General features: G+C 62.3%; 1 protein-coding gene across 4 annotated transcripts; it reads right to left on the reverse strand.

The window, feature by feature from the left end:
• Window positions 1-302: 302 nt before the first annotated feature.
• On the reverse strand, window positions 303-27,179 carry ALS2CL (ALS2 C-terminal like). Of its 4 annotated transcripts, XR_006214764.1 has the most exons (27): window positions 27,099-27,166; window positions 23,220-23,345; window positions 22,370-22,562; window positions 21,998-22,063; window positions 21,357-21,522; window positions 20,696-20,827; window positions 20,017-20,136; window positions 18,763-18,821; window positions 18,549-18,615; window positions 17,924-18,120; window positions 16,815-16,880; window positions 16,282-16,380; window positions 16,019-16,180; window positions 15,168-15,279; window positions 13,993-14,070; window positions 13,008-13,138; window positions 11,611-11,784; window positions 11,342-11,438; window positions 10,997-11,154; window positions 10,409-10,477; window positions 9,383-9,556; window positions 8,136-8,178; window positions 7,636-7,697; window positions 7,378-7,527; window positions 6,973-7,069; window positions 3,546-6,574; window positions 304-1,924 (listed from the first exon to the last, which is right to left on the reverse strand). XR_006214764.1 is itself a non-coding variant. In XM_042978771.1 (26 exons), exons 2-26 carry the CDS (start codon window positions 23,320-23,322, stop codon window positions 6,494-6,496), a joined length of 2,856 nt encoding a protein of 951 aa, XP_042834705.1. In that variant the 5' UTR covers window positions 23,323-23,345; window positions 27,099-27,179; the 3' UTR covers window positions 303-6,493. The 4 variants fall into 4 exon arrangements, 2 of the variants coding, with proteins under 2 accessions (XP_042834705.1, XP_042834704.1); XM_042978771.1 differs by having other exon boundaries at window positions 303-6,574; window positions 27,099-27,179; XM_042978770.1 differs by having other exon boundaries at window positions 303-6,574; window positions 16,282-16,355; window positions 18,539-18,615.
• Between the last annotated feature and the right edge of the window lie 266 nt (window positions 27,180-27,445).

Below are 27,445 nucleotides of genomic sequence, written 5' to 3' on the forward strand. Positions count from 1 at the left end.
ATAGGGAGGCTCCTGGGGGCTCCGTCGGTTGAGCGTCCGACCCTTGATTTCGGCTCAGATCATGATCCCAGGGTGATAGGATCGAGCCCTGCATCAGGCTCCAAGCCCAGCTTGGAGCCTGCTTAAGATTCTCTCTCTCTCTCTCTCTCTCTCTCTCTCTCTCTCTCTCTCTCTTTCTCTCTGCTTCTGCCCCTCTCCCTTGCTCACATTCTCTAAAATAAAAAAATTTTTTTAAAAGTCAGATGCTACTCATGCAATGAGAAAAAACTTTTTTTTTAAATGAAGCATATAAAAGTGTTTTTAATTAAATGATGAATAGTGGATAATGGCGAAAGGACTGTTCCGTTCATCTGTTGTCACATTAAAAAGACACCCCCAAACCGTGGCTTGAAACACCAGCGCTGTTTGGTTCGCTCATGAATCTGGGGCCCACTGGCTAGGCCAGGCAGCTGTTGTTTGTAGGGGGGTCTCCTAAGGTTCCAGTCAGAGGGCGGCCAAGGCTGCAGTCACCCCAGAAGTGTTCTCATTCACGTGCTCAGGGTCTGGGCTGGGAGACCCAAACAACCAGATCCCCGATGAGCTGGCTCCACTGGGCGTCCACCTCTCTCTCGGTCTGCTGTCCCCACACGGTCTCCCCACATGGCCGCTCAGGGTGGCAGTCTTATCTCTCTGTGGTGAAATGCTCCCAGCACGGATGTCCAGGGGAACCGGCAGAGGCCACGTGAGCTTCTGGATCCCAGCCTCACAAGGCTGGTGGCCTCTGTCCCACTGCATCGTCAAAGGCCAAGGTTTAAGGGCAGGGGTTTTTGCCTCCGCATCTCGATGGGAAGAGGGAGAAAGAATTGGTGGGTGTTTGACAACCATCATGGGGACAGAGGACAACATCATAGGAGGGTGAAAATCGGGAAATGTGGGAAAAGGCCCCCACGGGTTTTGCAAGGCTTTCTCACCTTGGGTTTGCCTGACTTCTTGTTGATTCGGTTCCCAGTTCTCCACATTCTGGGAAAGCCGAGCCCTTCCCCACTTCCCGGCCTCTGTCCCTGCCTTTCCTTCTGCCAGGCGTGCCAACCCCCCGCCTGGCAAATTCATCCCTCGAGTTCCAGTTCCACGGTGCCATCTGCCAGGAGGCAGCCCTCCCTTCCTGCCCTGACCACGAAGACTGTGAGTGCCTCCTGGGCTCCTTCTCCTGCAGCGAGCAGGACCCCACGCAGGACGGGACACCAAGAGCCGCCCAATCACCGATGCCCCCCTTCCTCGGAGGCAACGGCAAGGTTCAGTGTGCAAGCACAGGGTTGGTCTCAGCTCAGAGGCTGGCACCGCGTTTATCCCTGAGGATGCCTGGGGCCTGGGACTGACCCTTGGCCACACCCGAATGAAATGCATGAACTCGTGATTAAGAGGGTCCTACACTGGTGTCAGAGACAGACCAGAGGCTGCCGGTAAACAGCCTGTCTGCACCATTTACAGAGCGGGCACCAACTGATGGGATTTTTTGGGTTTTGAGAGAGAGAGCATGTGCGAGTGGGGGAGAGGGGCAGAGGGAGGGAGACAGAATCTTAAGCAGGCTCCACACCCAGTGCGGACCCGACGCAGGGCTCGGGTCCTATGACCCTGGGGTCACGACCCGAACTCGTATCAAGAGTCAGATGCTCAAGCGACTGAGCCACCCAGGCGCCCCCACCAACTAACAGTTTGCACCCGGCTCCTCTTATGTTCTTTTGGTTCCTGAAACTGAGCCTGGTGCGGCCGTATGACCAGCAGGGTGTAGAAGGTCCCTTTGGATGAAGCAGTGGCCCCGAGACCTGGGTCTCAGGGAGGTCCCACGTGCACTGCTGGTCCCCTGCTCTCTCTTCTCCCACCACTCGTCTCCCGAGGACTGCAGATGTGGGGGGTGGCAGAGGAGCGCTTGCCTCCGAAGGCAGGCCTGGAAGTGACAGTTGGAGGACTGGGTAAGACGAGCAGGACTGCTAGCCCTTCCCCACACACAGACCCAGGCCCCTCCCCGCCCTGGGCACAGCCGCCCCAGCTCGGGACACACAGAGGAAGAGCCTCGATGCTGCCCTGGGCAGACCAGCCTCTGCAGGTCCTTTCCAGCCAGCAGAGCAAGGGAAGGGGTCACTGTCCCCAGGGAAAATCCAGGGCAGGACTCATCTGTCCCCAGCCACCAGCAGCCTTCACCCAAGGGTGCTCCAAGCGCTCTGGCTAAGTCTGTGTCCCCCCCACCCCTGCACTGCCCAGCAAGCGTCACAGGACTGCTTGGCCCGGGGGTGAGGGGGGCAGCTGAATACTCCCTTAGACCCCCCTTCCCCTCCACAGCCTCTCCCTGTTCTCTGCCCCCGGGTTCTGATTTGCTGATGAGCCAGGGCTGAGAGATCTCCTGTTTGGCAAACCTCAGACGCGAATTTCGGATAGATGCCGAGGCTTCAAACCCTCCTTACCACCCCCTGCCCCTGGCGCCGGGGGAGAGAGCCCAGACACCGGACGCTCCCCAACACAGGGGATCAGCGGGTCTTACTTACTTCCACCGGTTTGGAGTCCCGGCCACGCTCAATGAATGTTTCTGTTTAAAACAGCAACAGGACACTGCAGGGGCCGGGCCGTAGCCCCCAGCCTCAGGTGGGTCATGAATACTGTACTTAGTGACTCCAGCCCCATTCTGCAAACTGAGCCCTTCTCTCTAGCGGCACCAGCACCACATCTGGAAGGGGTCGCTGCCCAGGCACCTTCACGGCGCCAGACCCCCAGCCTCACCTCTTGCCCACTCTTCCCTTCCTTCCCCGGATGGCGGAACAGTGGTCTTGCACAGTGAGGGTTCTTAGAGACAGCAAACAAGACCCAGTCTGGGGAGGGACTGGGCCACAGTCACAGGGACACCAAGGCCTTGGCAGCTTGGCCCCCACCCCTGGTTCTGGCCACAGCAAGAGTCAAAGCCAGAGCAACCCTGGTGAGGCCAACCAGTAAAGTCCTGACCTGGACCAGGACCCTGAACTGACCTGAACCTGACATTTCCTCTCACTCTAACCTTAACTTGAACTCCAACCTTGACCCTTATTCTAATCTGACACTGACCTTGCTTCTGACCTTAACCCTAACCCCAACACTGACCTTGACTCTAACCCTGAACTTACCCCTTCCCCAGTGGCCACAGGAGGGCAGTCCCTGCCCCTCACTGGCCCCACGGTGGGCGGCCATCCCTCTAGGAGAGACGACAGCTGAGGCCACGAGGCTCACTTAGGTCCCCGCTCAGGGAGGGCTGGCCTCCCTTCAGCATTGCTAAGGCTTCTCCAGCAGCCCCGCGCTCCTCTGGCTGCCCCCCACATTCTCCCTCCAGCCTTGTCCAAGGCTGCATTGGGCAAGGGGTTTGTCTGGGCTGTGCCCTGGCTCCCAGCACCCTTGGGGGCGATCAGAATAGAAGCCTAGTCAGAACTGGCATCCCTCTAGATGCCTGGCAGCTCCCATTCTCAGTAGCTGTGGACTCGGCTTCTCCCGCTTCCTCTACTCCCTGCCATTGGTCCCTTTCTGGGAGGACAGCTGGCCCTTTTCACCTGGGGCCTTGTTGGCCACGTCCCAGACTGTAGCCTGTGCAGGGAACGGGGCTGGCATCCAAGAGGCCCCTGGTGAGGCTTGCTGACTGAGGGAGGGAGGCGGGGGGCTTCGTGGGGCCCCTCTGTGCCCTGACCGATCACCAGCCACAACTGGTCAACAGGTGTAACCTGGCCGCCTCGTGACATTTCCTGCTGTGGGAGCGCAACACCCTCGACAGATTAGCGCCCGGAGACAACCTGCTGGACTGGCCACATTGCTGCCCGGTGTGGTGCCCCGGGGACAGGAACCTGAGCTGGGACAGAGAGGGCGTTGTCTTTTCCCCCCTTTCTCTGAGGGTTTGGCAACAACTTCCCGGCTGCTCCTGGCCTGAGCGTGGCCAGCCCTCCTTTCCACGTGGGTCCCTGCCTGTGCTGGTCACACCCGAGGGGCTTCTGTTTTCACAGATGAATGCGGACCCGGCCCGGGGCTGGGGTCCTTCACAGTCCAACCTTTCCCAAGTCCACCTGTTTCCACCCTCACGCTCATCGCCATCGCTGCTGGCCCAGGAAGAGGCGGAGGGCGTTGCTGCGCCTGGAGATCACCGGCGGAGGAGCAGGCACCCGCCGTTAGGCACCAGTAACACGACTGGGCCAGGGGGCGGGCCCTGGAGCGGGGCCGGGGGGGCTCATTCCTTGGGACATGAGGGCCTCACGTGAGCTGGCCCTGTGAGGACGGAGCAGCCTGGGACCCAGGGGACCGGAGGAGGGCGCGTGTGGGGCACAGAACGACGAGGGGCAGGAGCTGGAGAGCAGGCGGGGCGGAAGGGAAATGCGGGTGCAGGAAGCAGGAGTTGAGGGGCTCCACGGGAGGCCGCATGTAGGCCCAGGGCTGCCGTGGAAGGGAGGGGGTGGTCAGGCTGTGACTCCGACACGTCTGCTCACTGAGAGGTCATTTAATCTCTCGGGTGTCTCTCTCTCAGCCCCAAACCCAGGCCCCCGGGGACAGGGCTGGTGCGGCCCCGTGCAGCCTGTCAGAAAGCTGCCTGCAGGTGTCAAGGAACAGGCCCCTTGGGCTCGCAGCTCTCCGGCGCAGGAGATCATGAGGTCCTGGTGGCCAACCTGACCTCCCGAGACGTAGGACCCTGCAGCCGAAGGGGCTCCCGCAGCAGCTGGGAGAGGTCCTCGCTGGGGTCCCCGCAGGTGACCCGTCTCCATCAGCCTCCCGAGGCGCCCACGGGGCAGGCGGGCTGCCCGGTTCCAAGCGTCTCTTCTGTGAATGCAGCACTGACCTCGGCTGGCAATGTCCTCACGGTCTCGGGTTTTGGCTGCCACAGCGCGGCCGCCCTCGGCCTCTCCCGTCCCTGTCCAGAGGCTCCAGCTCCGCTGGTACCGGGCAAGGCCCGGCCACAGGGCGGGTGGAGGGGTCCTGGTGAATCGGAGCTACAGTGAGAGTTCCCGGATCCTGACGGAGGCCGGGTGGTGTGGGGGGCTGGGGGGAGCTTGGGGGGGCAGCCTCTGGGGTGAGGCTGCAGGCGTCCTGCCACTCAGGGCCGCCTTGAGGCAAGCGTGTTCTACTCGCCAAGGGACAAGAAGGAGCTGGGCACCGTTGAGAGGATTAAAGTAGCAACGGCCCCGTCCTGGGTAAGCTCGAAGGCCCAGGGCATCCGGATATCCTCACTCTTCCTGCCCTCCATCATCTCAGGGTCTGTGGGTGCCCCCAGCCACCACCAGCCCCCCACCCTGAGACTCCTGGGGGGGCTTCCGCCTGGGGCTCAGGAGTGGCTGGGCTTTCCGAGAGCCTCCCTCACGGGCCTCGAGGTCAGTGCTCATTTACGGAGAGCACACCTGGAGCCAAGGACGGTGACCTGAGTTGCTCACGATCCATGGCACGGTGGCAGGGCGGCTGTGGCGGCCGGGCCCAGCTCTCCCTCCAGGGCTGCATCCCTGCATAAATCCACCCTCTCCCCGTGCTTCGCCCCTGGACGTCTTCAGATCAGTCACCCCGCCTATTGTCACACGTCTCCTGTGACCGGGCAGGGGGAGCCCCCGCAGGTCACCAGGTGGAAGCCCCTCGATGTGGGGAGAAGAAACTGAGGCCAGGCAGGGGTGAGGCTGCCCCAAGACCGAGCTCCCGTGTCTCTCGGTCCCACACGGAAACCATTGTGGGAACAAAGTCCTCCCCTCCCCAAGGCCCCTGAGACCCCCTGGCCTCCCCCTGCCCCTGCAGGGTCTTGAGCCTGGACAGAACACAGATGGCCCCATGCCACTGCTGTCCCCCTGCACACGGGCCCGTGGGCTGCAGGCGTGTGGCTCTTAGGACCTTGCCGGAGGCCACCCAGCAGGTCAGGGTGGACTGGGGTTTGTCCAGCCCCGCAGCCCAGAGAGACCAGCTCACTCCTGGGGCAGAGTCGGGAACGAGGCAGGACCCTAGGAGGCCACCCGTGGACAAAAGGCCTCGTGAAAAGCGGCCTCACTAGCAACGTGGAGCCTCTGACCAGGAAACAGGGAACACCACCGGCGATGATGTGAGAATCTCAGCCCGGCAGCCTAAAAAGTCAAACTTCCAGAAGGACTCCGGGATCCAGCAAGACGGGCGGAAGGCCCGTCACAGACCATCTAGTCCGCTGGTAAACAGACGGCGACGCCGAGGCCCCGCGAGGTCCGTGTGGGAGCCAGGCTCGGGCAGGAAAAAGGCCAGTGAGCCGCTGCAGGTCAGGGAGGTCATCCGACACCGACCTAGGGGCAGGGCGAGGGGGAGGGGGAGCCCCCGGCTCCGGGCCCACGTGTGTCACCCTCGCCCTCGGCCCACTGCAGGCAGCAGCAGCGTCTCCCTGGAAGAAACTAACTGCCCCTCGCCTCCGGGAACCGCCTCCAGGGGCCCCTCCTGTCCTCCGCTCCGTGGGCGACGAGGGCCAGGCCGGACCATGGCGGCCCCTCTCAGCTCTGCGGTCGGCCCGGGAGCGGCCGGGCTACCAGGGCCGTCTGGAGTCCCCGCGGCCGGGAAAGCGGTGCAGCCTCATATCTTCCTTCTGGATGTGCTCGTAACAGGACTGGTGGGAAAGAGGCGAGGCTGAGGGGGGGAGCTGGCCTGCCGGCCCCCAGCCCCACACAAACACGGCCCAACACCAGGGAGCACAGCCGCCTCCCGGGCCGGGAGCACCACGTCTCCAGCTCAGCCCCCAGCCACAGTCTGCAAGGAAGTGGGGCCTCCCTCTCCCGGTCCGCTCAGGGATGCAGCCTGGAACATGCCCAGGGTCCCGGGGCCCCGGGGCTGGGGTGAACTGCGGGGCCTCCCCCCCCCCCAACAAGGGCAGGCCCGGAGGCTCGGTGAGGCCCGCCCCGCAGAAGCACACACGAGCAGTGAATTTGGGTTCATCCCCACCATGCGCCCGGGTCTGTCCCACCGACCAGGGTATTTTGGCCCCAGTCCACCACCTCTGTCCCTCACCTCCAGGGCCGTGAGTAAGAAGTCATACAGGCCTCCCGTGTGGATGGGGTCCATCATGTCACGGATCAGGTGGATCTCGGCTCCCAGGTGCTGGATTCTGGAGGACATCCACCCCCGCAGTGAGAGGGAGAAGGGGCCCATCAGGGGCAGGCACCACGCGGCTGGGGAAGGAGCCCCGGCCTGGGTGGCTGGACACCTGGGAGGTGGTCCCCGCTCTGCTCCCCACCCGGGACCCGAGGCGGGCCTCTCTGGGCCTCCGCCTCCCGCTTTGTACCAAGAAAAGCTGTGCTCAGAAACCTTGATGTTGAAGGCTTCAGCCTGTGTCCTGGCTGGGGGCCAGGCAGGGTGGGAAGGGATCATCCTGCAGCCCCCCCCACCCCAGCTCCCGGCCTGGCCGGGGCTCACCGGGCACGTGACACCACGTAGATGAGCAGCGGCAGCAGGTCGTCCATGGGCAGCTTGTGCTCCTGGCCCAGCACCCGCGACACGGTGGCCTCAATTTCCCCGTATGTCCTCTCCAGCACCTCCAGCTTCTCGCGGGGGTCCACCGTGGTGCTGCGGCAGGGTAGCGGGCTCCAGATCGAGGCCCCCGGGTTCAGTCCCCACCAGGGGCCCCAACACTCCCGCCTCTGGCCCCCCACCCTCCCCAGGGCGCAGACTCACATGATCTTCTGCAGACACTCAGTGGCTGACAGGAAGCACTTGTCCCTGACCAGGGAGAGTCTCTGCATGGTGGGGGGGGGCGAGGGGGGGGCAGGGAGCGCAGGTTGGATGAGGCCACGGTCCGCCCCCCAGCTCCGTCCCTCTGGCCCTCCCGGGGCTGGAGCTCTTGCCGCCCACCTTTCCCCATCACTGGCTCCAGCACAGCCCCGCCCAGAAGCTCGAGTGACCCAGGGTAAGTCACAGCTCCACCATGAGCCTCAGTCTACTCAACTGTGAAGTGGGATAAATGGTCTCCAGGAGGTTGGGGGGACCAAAATGGATAGAGAAGATAATGATTCCAATAGCCGATAGTCACTGGGTCCCTATGGATACCTATTTCGGTGGCCCCCGGACCCAAGGGCTTGTTGCAACACAAAGAGGCCTGAGCAAACCGTGGGGGGCCCAGCTCAGGGTTCAGGCCTCCCCCCTACCTGGGGCAGCTAATGGACCCACCTTCTCACCTGATTGGTTGTCAGCGTGAGGTCCTTGAGGGGCCACAGGTGCCTGAAATTAAACAAGTATGACACGGAGCCTCTGCCAGGAGGAGGGGGCAGGGTCTGAGGTCAGAGGGCAACCCCCCATATACCGTGTCCCATAGCAGGACTGAGCGCAGGAAAGGGGTCCGCAATGGCACCCTGGAGCACCCGCATGGAGCCCAAGGCAAGGGAGGCTGGGACAGATCCCTGGAGAAGACGGCCCCCCCAAAACTTGGATAGGGGTGAGGGGCAGTGCTGTGGGCCAAGGGACCCTATGAGCGAAGTCCCAGGGGTTGGGCCAGACAGAGAATGACAGCAGAAGAGACTGTTCTGGAGGCTCGGTGAGCCAGTGCAGGCTGGTGAACAGGGAGGGATGTGGGTGCCATTCAGTGCAGCACCAGGCAGGGACTTGGGGAAACAATGGAGCAGGGAGGCCAGCATGGAGGAAGCAGCACAGAGGCAGCAGCAAGAGTTGGGGAGGAGGGAAGCTTGGGAAGCAGTTGGCAACCAGGTGTCTGGGCTGGTGACCAGTCAGATGCAGGAGACATTCACGATAAAGGGGAAACAGGGTTTTGGAGGGGGTGGGTGGGAAACACCATCGCGGTGTGACAAGGGAGACCAGGTGTGGAAGGAGAGGTCCCATGCCCCCCATTGGGCAGGCGGTCACTCATAGTATCGACGGATGAGAAGGGGCACTGAGGGTAGAAGGGACCTGCTCCCAGAACAGTCCTCAGTTTCCCCTTGAGGATCTCCCTTCCCCCCACTCTCAGTCCAACTGCTGGCAGCAGGACACCTGCCCCAGCCCCAGTGGCAGATATTGAGGCAGGCTGGCCACTGTGGGCCACAGCCAGCATTTAGGGGCAGGCTCCAGACGCCGGCCAAGCCAGTGAGGGACAGCTCCCGGCTGGAGCTGGGAAGGGGACACCAGCTCCCTGGGGCACAGTGCGGGGACTGAGCTGGTAGAGTATAAACCTTGAATGGCTGGTACCCTGTGTTTCACCATAAATGGGAGCCAGAGATACATCCAAAGAGACGGTGTTTCCCTTCACCATGAGGTTAACTAGCTAGATCCAGCCACACCTGAAACCCGCCACACCAGCATAATCCTAGAACTTCATGGGCACCCAAGCCAATTAGCACCACCCCCTTTTATGCTAAAGACAATTTGAACCGCATTTCGTATCCTGTGTACATGGGGACCCTGGCAAACATGGCAAGGAGGGAAGGCTTACTTCTGCACATCCAGGAACTCAAGCAGCTTGGTGTCGGGGAAGAGGCTCAGGTGGGCAATGCCCTGGCTGTAGAGACCGTCCTCCGTCTCATGGAGAAGCAGGTAGAGTGTGAAGAGCTCCGAGTAGAAGCTGGGCAGTATAAGGGGCAGCACCAATCCATGCACCTGCACATCCCTGAGTGAAAGTGGCCAGGACAGGTTGGGGCCAGCAGGGTGGGAGCCTAGGGGGTAGGGACCGCTACTTGGGCTACCCCTCAAAAAGCCCACAGAGCCCCTTGTCCCCCAACAAAGTGTCCCCGCCCCCTCCATTCTCTAGAAAGCCCTTCCTAAGTCTGTTCTTGGTCATTCCCTCATTCTGTTGAAATCTGGGGCCTCCCGATTCTCTCATTTGACTCACAACCAAAATGGCAAGTGGGGTGGGATTTGATCCCCATTTGACTGAAAGCAAAACCCGGGCCCTGGACAGACAAGGGACTTGCGGCAAAGCACTCAGTCGTCATTCCAGGCTAGTTCAGTTCTGCCGCCTGGTTTTCTAGGCTTCCTAGGACTCCAGAGGGGAAGTTCTACCCAACGTCTAGCTCCGTTTCCCACGCATCCTGCAGTGGGATCTCTCGGCCTGAAACCTAAAGGCAGGAACAGGAAGGTGTGGTCTTGGGGGACTACGGAGACAGGCTTAATGATGCAACTCCCATTCTGCACGACCTCGGGCTCAGCCCCTGCCAGGCCTGTCTCCCCATCTGTGTGCAGGGAGGAGGGTGCCCGGGGCAGCTGCTCACCCCCTGCACACCCGAGAGATGAGCCTGGGATGGCACGTCCCGAACAAAGATGCATTTGATGCATTGTGGCGGGGCCTCCTCCCAGGTCGCTCAAGGAGCAGAGGTCGTGGGTCATTCTGATCTTCGTGGTCAATGAACAATGCGTGGTCGATAGCATGAGCCCCGAGATTTCCCCAGAAGCCCCCCCTCCCCCTATCCTCCGAAGGAGGCTCCAGAGGCTTCCCTGGACCTAGCCCCAGGGGAGCAATCACCTTGTCTCTGTATCTTCGTCTTCCTCTGGAGCCTGGCCCTTGCGCTGTAAGGCCACCTGCAGCAGACCCCTGCAAACCAACGAGAGGGAGAGCTGGGCTGCCACCTCCCACGGAACCCGAGTCCCCAAAGGACAGGGCAGCGGGCTCTGCATCCGCCCCCGCCGCCAGAGCCGTGGAGCGTGAGGCCCAGAGCCCCGGCTCCCAAGCCTCTGCGGTTAGGAAGCTGGGAGTACAGGGCGTCAGCCTGACAGCGCTGGAACCCCACAAGAGAAGGAACTACAGCATCTAGGGCCCCCATCTGTGACGTTAGATGGGGTCTGAGTCCAGAGTCAGGCTCAGCCTGCAGGGGGCTGGAGCTCCCCTGGGGTCAGGGGTCAGCTCAGGGCCCGTCGAGGCTCCGACTCTGGCTCCAGGAAGTTCGTGCTATAATCTCCCTGCCTTCTAACCCCATCGCTCGGCCTCCGGTTCTTTCTCAATCCAGAGGCACCGTTCCTGCCCAGGGGGCTAGGCAGAGCACCTGACATCCAGGAAGAGCAGAGCTCTACCTCTACAGGGCTGTGGCTGTCCCCAACAGGCCACCGAGCTCACCTGTAGGCGGCCCAGAGCTCCTGGGCATGCTGCTTCACCTCCTCCTGGGCCAGCGCCTGCAGGTGCTTATTGGCCCCGATGCCGGCATACGTGGCCTGGAAGGTCAGCATCAGCCTCCGGAGCAGCTTTCCCAGGGGGTGCAGCGAGTTGCTCAGAGCCTGGCAGGTGCAAAGGCAACAAAGAGGTGACCGGGGCCGGGGGCTGGAGCCCCGACAAGACTCCCAAGACAGCTCCCGTTTCACAGATGAGAACACTGAGGCCCTCTGAGCAGAAAGTGTCCCCGGGCTGGCCCCTCAGGCCAGCACCAGGGGCAGTGAGGAGGCCCCCCTCCCCGCGGGCCCTCACCTTCCTGAGGCACTGCCGCAGGGCTCTGGGCTCCCGGTGCTGCAGCAGCTCGTCCAGGACGTCTTCCATTCTGCCCGCGCGGTCCTCGGGCTGGGTCCTGGGGCACCGCGCACACACATCTCTCACCCACACCTGGGTCCTGGCCTGCCCCCTCCAGGAAGCCTTCCTCCCCAGCCCACACGGGAGTCCCACAGACCCCCAACCCAGGCCCTCCGGATGCCCCGCTGGGCGCACGCGTGCCTGCACTCACGCACACGCCCGCGCCTCACCTCTCGCAGCACAGGTACTCCTGGGACTTGCGAAGCTCCCTCGAGTTCTGCACGTGGAAGCCCAGCAGGGCCTCCTGCAAGTCCCCAGGGCAGCCGGCGCTAACGAAGTCCCGGAAGGGGCCGTAGACGCCCTGCCAGCGGCTCTCCGCGGGGAAGGCGCCCACACCTAGCTGCCTGTGATGGAGGTGGCGGAGGGTGGGAAGCAGGGATTGGAGCTGCGGTGGGCAGGACCCCGTCCGGGCCCTCGGGGAGAGGGGGATGTCCCACCTGGCCTAGAGTCGGAGCCCAGGAACAGGGGGGCGGACCGGGAGGGCTGACCTCCAAGGCTCCAGGAAAAGAAAGGAGAGGCAGAGAGAGGGACAGAAAGAATCTGCTCCCCGGTGGAGAAGAGAGAAAGGGACACACAGGGCCCTGGAAAGGAGACAGAAAGATCTGAAGAGCTGGAGGCCAAGTCCAGACAGCAAGGTCTGGCCTTAAGAGCTAACGGGCCCAGAGTCCAGGATCCCCCTGCCTTGAGACCCCGCTCTCCCTCCCACCCCACCTGGTTCCTTCCTGAGCTTGGTCTTATCTCGGCCAACGGGCCCGGGGGGTCTGGCTGCATGTGCCCAGCGGAGCGCTGCACTCCCACATCACGCTCACAGATTTTCCTACACCTGCACCCCACCCAGGCTTGGTCAGGCCTCTGGGGTTTGCTGTCTACTCCCAGGTCCTGCTGTCAGGGAGAAGAAGCAAGCAAAGAGGAAGGGTCTAGTAATCAACCCTTCTCCCCCTCCCTCCCCCCCCGCCCCCACATCTGAAATGCTGTCTGTGATCCGTACCTTGACAGACACAGCGAGAGTTGCCACTTGAATGAACTACAGTTCTCCGAGGAAGAACTCTGTCTCCATGGGAAGAAGTCTATCCTCTTCTCAAATACCCCATGAGAGTGACATGAAGTCCACTTAGCAAGTTTCCTTCTTCACCTTGGCCACCAGGGAACTCAGAGCCAGGTTCATGCTCAGCCATAACCACTGTGACGCCTATCTGTATGTTTCTTTCCTTGAAGTCCAACTCGCACTTTTATTTTCCATTTTATTCTTGTCTATGTGTGTTATTTTACAAACTGTCTTGTACCCTTCCCAGAAAAAAAGCAGGGCAGAAGCAAAGCCTGTGCCTAATATTTTTCTCCGGTTTTGTGGTGTACGAAGTTAGGCCATAGCCCTTGATTCCAAGAGTCTCTGACTTGAGGGCTGTGTGACCTGGGCCCTCGGAACTGAATAAAGAATTCATTTCTTTATAAAGAGAACGTACAGAAAAGGCCCTCTGACGAGACCTGAGCCCTTGGGGTGGAAACAGACACACACAGACACACCCCAGTCAGGCTCCAGAATGCACGGGCCGGGCGGCCAGGCTCTTACCTCTTACGGGTGCCACTCGGTTCTGGCGGGAGGGCAGCCGTGTCCAGCACGCCCTGGGTATGCAGCCCTCCTCCTGGCCCGCTGCCAAAAGAGCCCTCCAGGGTGAAGCCATTGGGGAAGGTGACCTTGCCCTGCAACCAGGGAAGGAGACAAGGACGCCTGTCTGTCCGTCCAGCTGCCTTCCCATCCAATCATGACAGGCCTCCTGCTTGTCCATCCTGGGTCACAGAGGCTAGCACCTGGTGGGTGGCCTTCCCACCATCCGCTCACTCTGCCCCACCCTGAAGGGCTCCTAATCCTCTCACCTTAGAATCCCCTGACCTAGAGCCGTGCCAACGGCCCAAAGGGTCACCTCAGGTGGGAGACTGGCAGGGAGAGAGAAAGGGACTCTCAGGTCACAGCAGGAGAGCCACTACTGTGGGACTTGGTGGCGGGGGATGGGGGGAGGAGGTAAGTCCAGAACTAGGAAGAGGCCTAGGCAAGGCCTGAGGGCCTGCTGGCCCTGGGAGGGACAGTCCCTGCCTCATGAGTGTCCCATTCATAGCACTCGGGGCCCACCCATTAGATGCCTTAGTGCCCTCCAGTCACCAGGAGATTGAAACAGCCCCACATTCCCAAAGGCCCAAGCAGGGACCCAACTGCCTTCTGCTGGGTCAGCCCAGGCAGGAACATTCTGAAGGACACTAACTCCAAGGCACCAGTGCTGGTGGAGGGGGTGGATTCCCAACGAGGGGCCTGTAGGGAGACACGGCCAGGCCACCAGCACCCTGTGCACCAAGGCAAACCCACCTGTCCCCTCTTGACTCTGACCAGGGTTCAAAGTCCACTTCCATGGCAGTGCCCACCTTCTGGATGCAGTGGACATGGGAGGGGCACCTCCCTACCTTCACCCACCGCCCACACCCTCAGCCCTGGGTCCAAGTGGGGAGATTACAGGCTCCAGCCAAGGCTTGGCCATGAGGGGATAGGTCTCAATGGCCCTCACCTTCCCCACAAGGGTCAGGTCCCTGGTGAAGGTGCCCTCATACAAGGAGTCGTCTTCAGAGAGGAGGATCCCTGGGCCCTAGGGAAGGAAGCCAGAGAGAGTCAAAGCAGTCAGTTAGGAAGGGCCAGGAGATGGGGCCTAGGGAGGGGCCAGCAGGAGGAGAGGAGGCAGGCAACAACCCGGGTCCTGAGCCCTGTCACACCTCCCAGGACCGTGCCTAGGTGGGATGCCAGCCCTTGGCCTGCTAAGCCCTGAGCAGCCGTTCCACGGACCTCATCCCTGGGTTATCCTGAATGACTCCCTGGGACCTGGCTCCTCCTTTCCAGTGGCCTCTCTCAGGAGGCCTCCTGGGTGACCTCCCTTCCCCACCCACAGCTCAAGAAGTCCTGGGCTTCTCCTCACCCATCCCCACTTCCCCATCACTGACCCAGGGGGCACAGTGGAACCAACCAGGCTTCCTTGTGGCATTGGCCGCCAGGAAGCTCAGAGCCAAACAGGATCCAATTTGTGTCCTATCTGAATCTATTTTGTGTCCATTCTTATCTTATTGTCCCCCTTCGATCCTTCCCACATGAACAAAGGCACAAGCCATAATAACAGTAACAGTCACCAGGCCAGACATGGAGCAGAGCACCTGGCAGGGTGTGAGTGAGGCAGGAGGCAAGGGCTGGTGTTCCCCGGGCTCAGGAGACCTGGTGACACTAGGCTGGTTCTCTGACTTCTCTGAGCCTCACATCTGTCAGTCATACACTGGGGACGATGACATGATCCGCGGGACCACGGGGAGGATCCCACGAGATCGTGCTGGGAGGCTGAACCCAGAGCTGGGTGTCCAGTTAGGAGTCTATCAATGTCAGTTGCACTGACTGCTGGCATCATCCTCACCATGCACCTCATTCTTGCTGATTCCACTGTGCTTACAGTAAGTAGTTAACCTGAGGTGCTGACGGGGAAACCGAGACGGGAGGGGCAGGGACTCGGCCAAGGCCAGGGTAGGTGGCTGGTAGAACTGGAATCCTGCTGAGGTTCTGTCTCCCTCTAGCACCTAGGAACCCAGCTTCCGCCCCATCCAGCACCGCCCAGCCTCTGCTTAGCATCCGGACCCTCAGAGCCGGGGGTTCAGCCCCAGTGCAGGGAAAGGGTGGCTCAGGATACACGCGGGTCACCCCACTCACCACCATCTTGTCCGCCTGGAAGGTGCCCTGGTAGCAGACACCCGCCTGGGTGACCATGACCCCTGGGCCATGGCGCTGGTCAGCCTGCCACATGCCAATATAGCGCTCACCCCTGGGGGAGGAGCCAGAGTTGGATCAGAGTCGTTCCTGGGCACTTTTAAGCCAGCCGGGCTGCGGTCAGGGGGTAAGGGTGGTGAGCGGATAAGGAGCAGTGATATCGCCTGAATCTACTCAACTCAGACATGGGGCAAGTGAGGTCAGGACCTCCAAGAGAAACAGAAAATGGGGGAGGGAGGGAGCCTGCCTGCGGGGCGGCGGGGGGTGGGGGCGGTATCCTGGCAGGCTTCCTGGGGCGAGGTGGCACGAAGGATGATGGAATGCAGAGCCGTGGAGGTAGGAGCCTCCAACAGGTACGACAGGTACAAGGGGACATTCAGTGGTCTAGAAGGCTGGTCTAGGGGGGCATGCAGGCAGCACGGCAGGGGTGAGGTCAGAGAGACAGGCAAGCCTCAAATACAAGGCCAAGGACCCCGGGCTTCCTCTCACAGCCCAGAGAGCCTGGACGGGCTGTGATCCCTACACGGGACTAGACTGGGGGGTCAGAAAGTCCTCCTGGACAGCGCGAGGAGGGGCCAGTCTGGGAGGCTCCTTAATCAAAGAGGTCAGGGCTCCCTCATCCTGAGCCTCAGCGACAACCAAGGCCACGGAAAGGAAGTGAGTGACTTCAGAGAGACTCTGAGGGGGCAAACGGACGGGACGCACTGACCACAGGACCCATGCCCTGCTCAGTCTGGTGTGTGGGGGTCTCCTGAGCCCCCTGACCCTGCGGGGGGCGGCCGTGGAACGCTCACCTGTCACCATCCTCCTCGATGCCGTAGCCGCTCTTCTGGCCCCTCTCCCAGTGGCCCGTGTACTTGCAGGGCTGCGGGGCCTGTGGGGGGCTCTCAAGGACCCCGAATCCGTGCCGCAGGCCCGCCTGGAAGTAGCCTTTGTACACCTCGTCAGTGCTGTACCTGCAGAGGGTCACCAACAGCTGGCCTGCCTCCCAGAGCTCGGCCCAGGGGACGTGCCCGCCCCAAGAGCCCCCCTTGCCATGGCGCCGAGGGTCACTTACTCACAGATGCCGTAGCCACACATGCTGCCTTCCCACCAGTGGCACTTGTAACAGTCAAACTTGTCCTCGGAGGCCTGAGGCACCAGGAGGATGCCGAAACTGTCAGTGTGGGTGCGTGGTGGGGGGGGGGGGAAGCGGTCAGCACCAGGCTACCACCTTGACCAGGATACCCCATGACACCCCTCCCTGCCACCAGAAGCGTCCCCACCTCCAAGGGGCCTTCTCAGACAATGAGGAGAATCGCCCAGGTGCTCAGCCGTCTTTTCTTCCCAAGGGCCACTCTGAGGACGCCTCCCCCTGTCCCGGCCCCCCGTGCATCCAGGGAGCACCTTCCTGTCCTGACCATTCCTTCCATGACCCACCCTTCCTCAGGGCTTTGGTTTCCCAAAGTGTAATAAGGGGAGCTGGACCAAATGGCCTTAAGTTCCTGCTTGAGGTTCGGGGATTTAGGATGGGGCCAGGCTGGTGACGGTGGCGGGGGTGAAAACCACTCCCCCGCCGGCCACATTCTCCCGCATCAGCCCCAGCCTTACCCGTGCTCCAGGCCCTGGCAAAAATTCCCCACGTGATTCCGGCCATCTGGCCACTTCAGGGTGCCCCTGGAAGACAGTGGAAGGGCACACACATCAGGCCCACCCGACCCGTCCTTCAACACGCACACAGCCCCCAGCTGACCTCCACCACAGACACTCTCAGAGCCCTAGCTCCCCCCAGACTGGATTCTCTGCCCCCACCCAGCCCTTCTCTCTGAGCTCCATGACCCGCAGGGGGCTCTCGGTCCTTCCCGACTCCTGGCACAACTAGCCCAGCAGCCTCAGGCACACTCACCACCCCCCACAGGGAAAGCTCTGGAAACATCCAGGTTCCCTTTTTCCCTTAACCAACAGGAAGCTCAGAGCTAAACTTCAAGCTTAAGTCAAACGCTAGCCAGTGGCTTCTAGCATCCTCCTCCCCTCTTCTGACACGGCATTGTTTTTTCTGTTTTTTTTTTGTTGTTGTTGTTCATTTGCTTCCTCAAGTCCTTTCTGGAAGCAGGCAAGGTATCAGAAACTAACGTGCTTATGAGCATAACCTTGGCAAGTCCCTTCTGCTTTCGGGGCCCTGGCTTTTCCAGCTGGAGCATAGGGTGGGGCCACAGGGTCTTGAAAAGCCCACCTCCCTGTGACTGAAGCCAGACTCACCCTATAACCTGCCCTGAGGCCTTGGGCAGGTCATGCCAGCCTCTGGGCCTCCAGAACGGGTGATGACACTCGCCCAGGGGGGTCTTGTAAGGGCTGGGGGAGGCCGGGTATCCGCAAACCATTTCCCCCACCAGACGGTGCTACGTGAATATGAGCACTATTCTCCCCCCGCTTCCCGAGAACAGTCACTGCAGCCCTGCAGGCCAGCCGCCTGAAGACTGTCCCACGCCTTCTGGTGTCATCACCCTCACCAAGACTCTACATGGCACAGACCTACTATGGGCCAGGTCCTGTCCAATAGAGCTTAAGAGAGACCGGGGGACAAACAGGCTTGACCAACTAATTCGGAGTAACAGCCTTTGGTTCGTGCCCTCGGGTGATTAGGTCCATGTGGGTCCCATCTGTCCTCAGACTCCCACAACGACCCCTGCCTCGCTCGGCCCAGAGCTCCGGTCACTCACTTGCCATGGGGCCTGCCCCGGCACCACTCGCCCTCGTAGGTGGCCTGGCAGAGCCGACCCTCGGCGCGGAAGGTGTATGCCAGGCAGCGGCAGGTGGGGGGCTCGGGGGGCTCCAGGCCCGCCCCCAGCATGGGGAAGTCCTTCTTCCCACGCAGGGCCTGGCACACAGCCTGAGTCACCTTCCACTGCCAGACCATCTGGTGGGGACAGGGGAAACACAGGATAGGTCACTGCTCTGGAGGCAGCCCCTCTAGGAAGCTCCAGATAGTACCCCCCCCACGCCCCTCCCCCTCTGTTCTGTCCTCTGGGGGAAAAGCCAACTAACGGCTCCATGCTGCTCCCTAGGCCCTGCATCAGACCTCGTGTGCAGTTTCGGTGCCTGCCAGGGGAGCCAGACAGAGCCACGGAGCAGGCACCCGCAAAGGCCCCAATCCTGGCTTCACGGGGCCAAGTACCCTGTTCTCCACGGCGCTCTGAGGCCCGACCCGGGCTGACCACCGACTCGCTGCGGCCATGGTCCCAGAGCCTCCGGGGGGTACACCTGTGCCCTCCCCCTGCCCTCCTGCTGCCTTCCCTCACTCCTCCGGCCCCACCCCGCCCCGATTCACAACTCACCCACACTCACCCGGCCCTGGGGGTCCTTGGAGCAAAAGGAGAGCTCTTCCTCAGGTGTGAGGAGATCAAACGTGCACCTAGACAGATGGAGGTGACGAGTAGGCCCCAGCTCCGTTCGGAGGGTGTTCTGGGAGGCCCAAGCCCTGGGGTGCGGGCGGTGTCGGGTGGTGTCGGGTGGGTGGAGGGAGAGAAGGCCTGGGGTGTGATTGGAGGGGGCCGCTCACCCGTCCTGCCCAGGATCCACCCACACCAGCTTCAGATCAAAGGTGTGGACGCTGTGGCCCTGGAAGGAGATGGGGCACTGGTGTCACCCAGGGCCCAGACCAGACGCTCCCCTCCTGCTCTGGGCCAGTCGTGCTCCAGGCACCAACCTGCTGCCATGCGGCCGGGCGTGCCCAGGCTACTCAGTCCAGCTCGCCCAGCCTGCTCCCCATCTCCCTTCCCATCCAAGGGCCTGGCTGGGAACCCTGGAGCAGCCCCTCCCCCGCCTCCGGCTCCATCCGTGACCCTGTGCTGCTCCTTCTATCTGGAACGCCATCCCTGCTCGGAGAGTTGACCAACGCCCCTTCCTCTACAAGATTGCATGCAGCGACCTCCCGCCTGACCTAGGTCACTGCCTCACCGCCGCGGGGGGAGGAGGCACCAGGCCCAGGCCCGAAGGGCAGGAGGAGTGTGCCAGACACAGGCAGGGACAAGAGTGGGCCTGGTACAGGACATGCAAAGGTCCAGAGGTAGGAAAGGGCACAGAGCATTGAAGTATCTCATCGGTGTACCTGGGGCACGGAGTGGAGAGGAGCTCAAAGTGAACCAGATTTCAGGAGATACAGGTTTAGACAGGGCAAGTAGCAGCCCCCCCTCCCCCCAGGCCTCAGCGTCCCAGTCTGCAGGGGAGCCCCAGCCTGGCATTCTGAGGGGACAGAGAAGACAGCGTTACGGCTATCACAAGGACTATATGACTTCAAGGGTGGGGGATACTACAGGCCAGGAAACAATCCCAAACCCCAGCCCTGGCTCCCCCCTGACTTCTGCAACGTCCAGAGCCCAGGCCCTGGTTCTACACAGTACTTTTTTCTAGAAGCCTCATGTGTGCCTGGATCCACCCAGCCCTCCTCAGTCACCAAGGGCCACCCCTGACCGCCCATCTGGGGCTCCCCTCCTAAGTAAGGAAGAGAAAGAACTAAGAGTTGTCTGGCACCTGCTGAAGACCAACTCACTCACAAGTGTCCCGTTTTCCAGATGAGGAAACCGAGGTACAGATGGTTAGCAGCGATGGCAGCCGGGACTGGGACGCACTTCGCGCGGCCTTGCCCGATAGCTCACCCTGCTCCAGGGATGGCGGGGCCTGCCGCCCCCCACCCCCAGCAATGACTGCCTCTCGGCCCCCATCACCTCCCCAAGTTCTCGCTCCCCACTCCTTTCTCAGCCAGGCCCCCGACCCCCGCTGCGGCCCCAGGACCTCTGGTCAGCCCCACCCCAACCTGCAGCAAGACCAGGGCATCATCGAAGAGCAGCACGCGCTCCGCCCGTAGCGGGGTGACCGTCACCGGTATGTGCTGGCTGTCTTGCAGGAGTCTGCGAGCAGGGGTGCAGAGCACATCCTGGGGAGGAGGGCGGGGAGGCACAGGGCTCAGGCGCCCCTGTCCCCCACTCTAACCATCTCCCAGAGGCCCCCAGCTCTGTGACGACAGTGGGGCTCCAAGGTCTGGAGGGGGTGGGGGCAGCAAACTTGTCTCAGAGCTTCGCTTTGAGGGCCGTCCCACCTCGAGCCACTGCCCCCGCCGAGCCCCCCACAACACTCACCGGGGCTCTGCGGTCCCTGCCTCTCGCTGGCGATTCTTGTCCCCTTTCTCTGTTCCCCTAATTCTCTACACTGGGTCCCAGGCCTGCCACACCCTCTCAGGGCACAGGGGGCTCCCCCACCGACCCCGGTAGGGGCAGTGCGTGCCACAGTGGGTGGTGACATGAGGACATGATCGCCGGGTGGCGTCTCAGGACAGAGTCAGTTCTGACTGCTTTTCCCCAGAGCCGGCTCACGGCCTGGCCTAGGAGGCACTCAGCAAGTGCCTGAGGACGGCTAGACAGAGGGACCTCACAGCCACCTGGCCCCTGCCTAATAAGAGTCCCCTTTCTTGACCCGCCCTGAGGCCTCAAACTCACTCTCAGCCGGCTGCTCAGGGTGTGCCAGAGGGCCTGCGTGGCGGTGGCCTGGTCCAGCGCCTGCCTCATGAAGGACTCTAGGTTCCCAAAGAGGGTGGCCGCGTGCACCACCAGCTCCCGAGTGGGGTGACGCTGCAGGGACACAGAGCAGCTGGTGAGTGGGGGACGGGGGTGGGGGTGGGGGGGGCCTGTCAGAACCTTCCGCCACCCTGTGATGGTTGCCCCGGCCCTGGCCTGGCCCCAGCTGGTCAGAAGGTCTGGATCTAAGCCAAAGTTTGTCCTTTTCTCCCTGCCAGCCCTTCCTTGAGGGAGAGGCCAGCATGAAGGTGCTTCCAGAGGACCACTGGGTGACACCCCCCCCCCCCAAAGCTGGACCTGGGCCAGGTGTCCTCACACCCAGTACATGATTCTCCATCTGCTTCCCGGGTCTCTGCTGGCTCCACTACAGCAGGGCCATGTACCTCAGACATGCCAGGGCAAGGCCATGTCTCTGCGAACCCCCCAGAACAGGGCCACGTCCCCAAAAGCATGGCTGTGTCTTTCTCAAGCCAGGGTTCCTGAGTCAGATGGGTCCCCTGAGCCAGGACCGTTCCTCTCCTCCTCCCTACAAGTGACAGGCCTATCGAGCAGCACCTGGTCGCCCGACCTCCCTGCTACCTACCTCCCCAACGGTGTCCCCGAGGCTCAGCAGGAGGAGCACGTACTGCTGCACGTGATGGGCGAGCGGCTGGCGGAGCGCCTGGACCAGCGTTGTGCCCACGGAGGCCTCTGAGCTCACGCCCGACAGGAGCTGCCGCAGCGCCTTCCGCTGGCCCCGCCAGTACTCGCTGAGTGGAGGAAGGGCCACACGCCGCCTTCATCCCCCTCCTACGTTCCGTCCCTGCCACCATCCCCCGCCCAAACCCAGCTAATGCCCCCAGATCTCAGGAGCAGTCCCAGACCCCAAACCGCTCTCATATCACGGGACGACGGTCGCCCGATTGGAGATTCAACGGCAATATCTGGGGGTGAAGGGATCATCGAGGACAACCACCCACCCTGAACAGGACGGCCCCTCCTTCCCCTTCCCAGGGTCGGCCTTGGCTGGTGGATATCTGGATTTGGCTCACAGCCTCCATAGACTCCCCCCCCTCCCTTCCGGTGTGGATCAGCGTGGAATTGTTAGAACCAGGAGTGTTCAGGATGAGTCATGGGCTGTGACACGGGCCGCTGTGGCCATGGGACTTCCCCAGCCTTCCCTCCCGGACACCCCCACCGACTCAGAGCCCCCACCCCCGCATCCCCGCAGCACCCTGTGCTCACCTCCTCTTCTTTGCTGCCTTCTGAAAGGCCTGCACCACCACGCAGCTAGTGTAGGCTTCGATGTACCTACAGACAGCACAGGAGACACCCTGCAGGCCCAGCCCACGACCTCAGATCCAAACCCCTGCCCTTCCGGGGTCCTCGGACCCCACTCACCGAGTGCGCGCAGCCCTGGCCCAACCAGATAATTCTAACTCAGTCTTTCCTCCCTGGGAGGCCCCAAGGCTCAGGTCTGGGGTGCCTGTGATTGTGCCAGGCTAAGGCCCCAGGCCCTGAGGCTGACCCACCCCAGACCGAACCCAAACCTTTGCCTAAACCTGACCCGGGGAGCCCTCGGCCCAGGACGATCCCCCGCCTTCCTCGCCGCCTTACTCTACGTGGATCCGTAGAACGCGGTCGGCGCTGCACAACAACAGCAGGGATTCCAGCCCGACGGAGTCCTGGTGGCACAGCCTCCTCCTCAGCGAGTGCAGGCTCTCCTCCGTCACCTCCCAGAGCTGCTGGGAGCTCTTGTGTAGCTGCTGCAAGAGCCGCAGGCACTCTCTGCCCTGGGGGTTCGAGGGCTCTGGAGGAGGGGGGGCGGGGCAACCACCCTGTGAGGGGGCGGGGCCTCTCCGCCTCGAGGGGAGGGGCCCCCACAGCCCAGGAGCCTCGGCCAGGGTTCTGCATCCTCCTAGGGGTCTTTGGCTCTGGATGCGAAGCTGACGTTTGCCCCCCACTAAGCAGGGACGGCACGTACACTAACTCCCCCGAGTCTCTGGACTTCCTGGGGTCTGGGATGCGGGGTCTGTAAGGTCCTATGGTCCCCTCCCTCTCACAGATGAGTGGACAGAGCTCCTCAGTGGAAGGCACCTGACCAAGGTCACTCCACAAGTGAGACCCAAACTGGAAGTAAAAACTCAGCATCCTGCTTTCCAGCCGTGCCCTGGGTGAGAGCAGGCTGAGAATCCAGGCAGAGCATCAGGTCTGTGCCCTGGAAGAGGTGGGACTTTGACTCTATGTACAGCTGAGTCTGGGCTAGGGGTCCGTGGCCTGGCCCCTTGGGGTCCCTTTGAGAAGGGAGCAGCCGGCGACCAGAGGCAGAGCCCCAGTCCCGAGTGTCCCCACTCCCGTCTGAGGCTGAGCAGGCTGTGCGTGCCTCGGACAGTCTAACGAGCTAGGTCCCGGGGCCCCAGGATGGTTCCTGCGTCCCCCGCCCTCCCACTGCAGAGCTGAGACTCACCAGCCGTGAGCAGGGGCTGGAGGACGAGGCTGTTGATGCGGGCGAGGGTGGAGGAAAAGACCTCCTCCAGCCGCAGCAGGGCCTCCTCCTCAGGGCTGCACATGGCCAGAATGCAGGACTCGGGGCCTGCGAATGGGGCACAGACCAGAGAGAGGGCGCCAGCGAGAGCACGGTCAGTGCCACGCTCTCAGCCCACGTGCCCGGGACTGCCCACAACAGAACGGAGCGGTGAGCCCGGGGCCACCTCAGAGGGGAATGCCTGGACCAGCCACTGACCCCTGCCCTGCTCTGCACCTGGGCCCAGCAGAGGGGACCTGATGGAGAGGCAGCCAGGGCTCAGAACTGCCTAGGGAAACACCTCTTTTTAGCCAAAAAGGCAGGTGCTCCTCAAGCCCAGTTCTGGCCTGCTCATTCCCCTGCTCAAACATCCACCATGGCTCCCAAGGTTCAGAGTAATATCTAGTGGTGCTCTGACCTAGCTCCCCCTCCACAGAGTCTCTGGAAACAAGGACACACTGTCAGAGGAGCCCGGCTTTTTTCTCAAGGCCATGGCTCAGGCCAGGCAGATGGGCACGGTGAGAGCAAAGGATCACGGGCATGAGGGCCCAGGCTCCACGCGTGGCCCACCAAGAGTGGCCAACGTGGCCAGTGGAGGAGTTATGGAGGATCTCAGGGCAAGGGAGCGTGGTAGGACCCAACATCAGACTTGGGGAGATGGATGTGGTGACAGCTGGAGAGGAGACGGGGCCCAGCAGTGGGAGAGTGAGGTCAGCAGAGGTGAGAGCCAGACCCTCCGTGCCCCTCAACCTGGCTGACCCTGCTGTGCCCAGAGGAAAGAGGTAGGGGTTGTGGGGGTGGGCAGGTGGGCTTGAGTCTTTGGACCCCCACCATGGAGTGACGGACCCACCAAGCAGGCAGGGATCCCCTGAGAATGTGGCTCTCTGACGAGAGGGAGGGTCAGCAAGGGGCCTGGGCTCCAACCCACCCCCACAGCCAGGCCGCAGCCTCCAAACAGACACAGCGTTCTCCCACCAGAGCCGGGTGCCCTCACCGAGCAAACTTCATCTGCCCAAAGGACCAGACCACACATCTCAGGGTCTCTTAGCCTGAGACCCTCAGACTGCCTGTCCCTGGCTCTGACACTCAGAGGTTCTGCCGTTAGCTGACCTAGGTGGGGTGGGAGATATCATCGGGATCGCCGGAATGGGCAGGTGACACAGGTGGAGCCCCAGCGCCCTTTCCAGGCCCCTGACAAAACCTACAACTCCCAGGGAACAGGCTCTGGGGCAGCAGGGCGGGTGCCTCAGAACTCTGGCCAAGGGCCCAGGCCCCGGCATTCCTGCCCCACCTTTCCTGCTGCTGCTGCTTCAGGAGGGCGAGGCCTTGGGAGGGACCGACAGGAAGGGGAAGCGGCCAGCTGCCCAGCTGTGGCCTGCTCTGTGGGCCCCTGTGGCAGCCCCAGTACCTCCCCCCACCCCACCTGGGGCAGAGGGGCAGGTGGCTCCACGTCAACTCAGGCAGATCCGCAGAGCTCAGCTGAGGGGTCAGGGGTACAGCAAGTGGCGCCCGCACCCCCCCCCCCCGACCCTCCCCCATAGCTCCAGAAACTGACAGAAGGGAAAGGCCCTTTGGGGGGTGGGAGTGACCTTTCCATCCTCAGTTGGCAGCCAGTCAGTAGAGGGTGTGAACTGAGAGGTGAGGACACTGGCTAAATAAAGGTGGAGGAAGAAGGTGCAGCCAGGACAGGAGGTGTGGACTAGGAACCAGATCAGGGCGAGTGGGGACCTGCAGTCAGTAGCTCGAGGCCGAGAGGCCCTGAACACCAGGCATCCCCCACACTCACACTGACCTGGGGTCCACCCCAGCCACGTTGCACCCCAGATAGAGCTCTCTGCCCCTCTCCACCTCAGGCGTCCCCCACCCTTCGCTGGGGGGCTGGCAGCTACCCTTACCCTGGACCCATGGCCCTCACCTCAGCTGCTCCCACAGGACCCCCTGCCAAACCCCTACCCACTGCTCAGTCCTGGCCATGCTTGTCCAGAGCCCTGCTCCCCTCTGGGCTTCAGTCACCTCCTCTGTGAAATAGGGGTGCGTTCAGATCAGAGCTTTCAAACTATGTGAGTCCTCCTTAGAAATGATAAACTGGTGTGGGGAGTTGCTCTGGGTGCAGAGACCTGGTCCTCAGCCTCCTTCACCACTCAAAGCAGCCTAGGGACCCTCCGGATGAGTCTTACAGACCCAGACTGGCATTTACTCCAGGACCCTTCCAGATCTGTGGCCCCAAAGGGACGTCTACCTCTAAGGAACTGAGGTACACTGCTCAGAGAAAAGGCCAGAAGTTAAGCGTGGCTGGCGAGGCAGTGGTGGGGAAGGCTGCGGCTGAGGTTGGGGATCTGGTCTGGTGGTGCCCAGGGTCCCCGCTCCCCAGCTAGAGAGCTTGGGCCTTCATCCTGGAGGCAACCAAGAGAGTGAGAGCAGGGAGCAGACCACGCAGGAGTGTGTGTGTTTGGGGGTAGGGGGAGGTGCTGAGCCATAACGTGAGAGGGACCCAGCAGGAGTAACCCCTGCTCAAACCCGTCACACCCCTAACCCACCGGGCTCTGGTCACGAGTATGGCCTCCATACCCTCTCCCTCCACCCAGTTCTAAGGTTCCTTGGTGTTAGGCTGCACATGAAGCACCTGTGGAGAAACTGAGGCCGAGGAAGGCAAGAGAGGGCTGAGACACTATCTGTAGAGCATGTCTGTAGAGCATGTGCACAGCTCAGACCCAGGCCTCTGGCTGCCGGTCCTGCCAGGTCACCTGAGTGAGGTGGTTCAGAAAGGCTGGGCGACTTGCCTCAGGGCACACAGCAAGTTCCCAGCAGGACCCAGCCTCCTACCTCCTCAGGCAGCCTTGGTGCTCACTGTGGGGCAGGGTGAGCACAGAACTGGCTAGTCTTGGCGTGCCCAGGTGAGTCAGCTGCCCGTCCCGTGTCGATCTAACCAGCCGCCAGACCTGCTGTCTGTCTCCCCTGCATTCCTGGCCTCTCTCCACGCCTGGTCGCTCTCAGGCAGCGTCACCGAGGCCTCCCTTGCCCTCTCCAAGACCTGGACCCCCGGGGCCCCTCAGGCCCCTGGGCCACACCCTGTCATGGCACCCACTCTGGTATTTCCTGGTGTGGGCAAGCAAGGAAGTTTTGCTTGCTCTGGACGTTTTTTTCCTGGGCTGCCCCAGAGTCCCCTAAAACAGCCCAGTGGTAGACACAGGACAGAGGAACTGCCCCAGGGTGGGGGTGCTCAACTGTCACAGCTGACCCCTCAGTCTCCACTTTGGCTTCTCCCCCCAGCACTCCTTCTTGGGCTCTCCATGCCTCTAAGCTTCTTGTCCTATACGCCCCCACCCCCAACCCTTCTCAGTCTCTGACAGCTTCCCTGCCCCTCCCTGCCTGGCACACGCACAGTCACTGGAGTTTCCCAAACATGGGATCCTGTCCCAGCCACCAGGCATTGCCCATGCCGGTCTCACTGCAGGCGTCACCTCCTCCTGGCAGTCTCTCAGGCTGGATGGGGTCCGGGGGCGGCGGATGGGATCCCCTGCGCGGTGCACGAACCCCGGGCGCTATCCCTGCGCTGCCCCTAAATCCGAGCCGGGTAACCGCGGGGCTGGGAGAACGAGGCTGAAAGGCCGAAGGGCCCTGGCACGGGGCGGGGAATGGGGACGGTGCCTTGGGACAAACTCAGACGGCCCCCATGTGAGCGCCGCCTGGGACCGAGGAGCCGTGGAGGGACGGCGACGCGGCGGCCCGAGGGGGCGCTAGGCGAAAGTCCCACCTGGAGTGAGGGGCAAGCGGGAGCACAGGAGCCCGCCCACAGACGCGCGACCTCCGCCCCGCCCTTACCTGCGCGGTGCCGGTGCCCGGAGCGGGGAGCGTCGTCGCGGCCGCTGGCTCCCCGCCGCCCGCACGCCGCCCCCTCCCCGCTGCCCCGGAGCCCGCCACGCCCACTGCCCCGCCCCCTCGCCACGCCCCCACCGCCGGCCCCGCCCACCCGTGTTGTTGCTCGAGGAAGCTGGGGCGTGAGCCGACCGACCCGCCTAGCGATCTACGCGACCCCCGCACCCCCGCCCGAGGTCTAGTCCTGAGGCCTTCCCTGGAGACCTCCGGGTCCGAAGGCTTCTGGGACCCAGTGGGAGAGGGAGGTAGGGGCCTGACCCCTCCGCCGCCTTAAACACACACACACTCACTCA

The sequence above is a fragment of the Panthera tigris genome, chromosome A2 (genome assembly GCF_018350195.1).
Source record: "Panthera tigris isolate Pti1 chromosome A2, P.tigris_Pti1_mat1.1, whole genome shotgun sequence".
Lineage (NCBI taxonomy): Eukaryota > Metazoa > Chordata > Mammalia > Carnivora > Felidae > Panthera > Panthera tigris.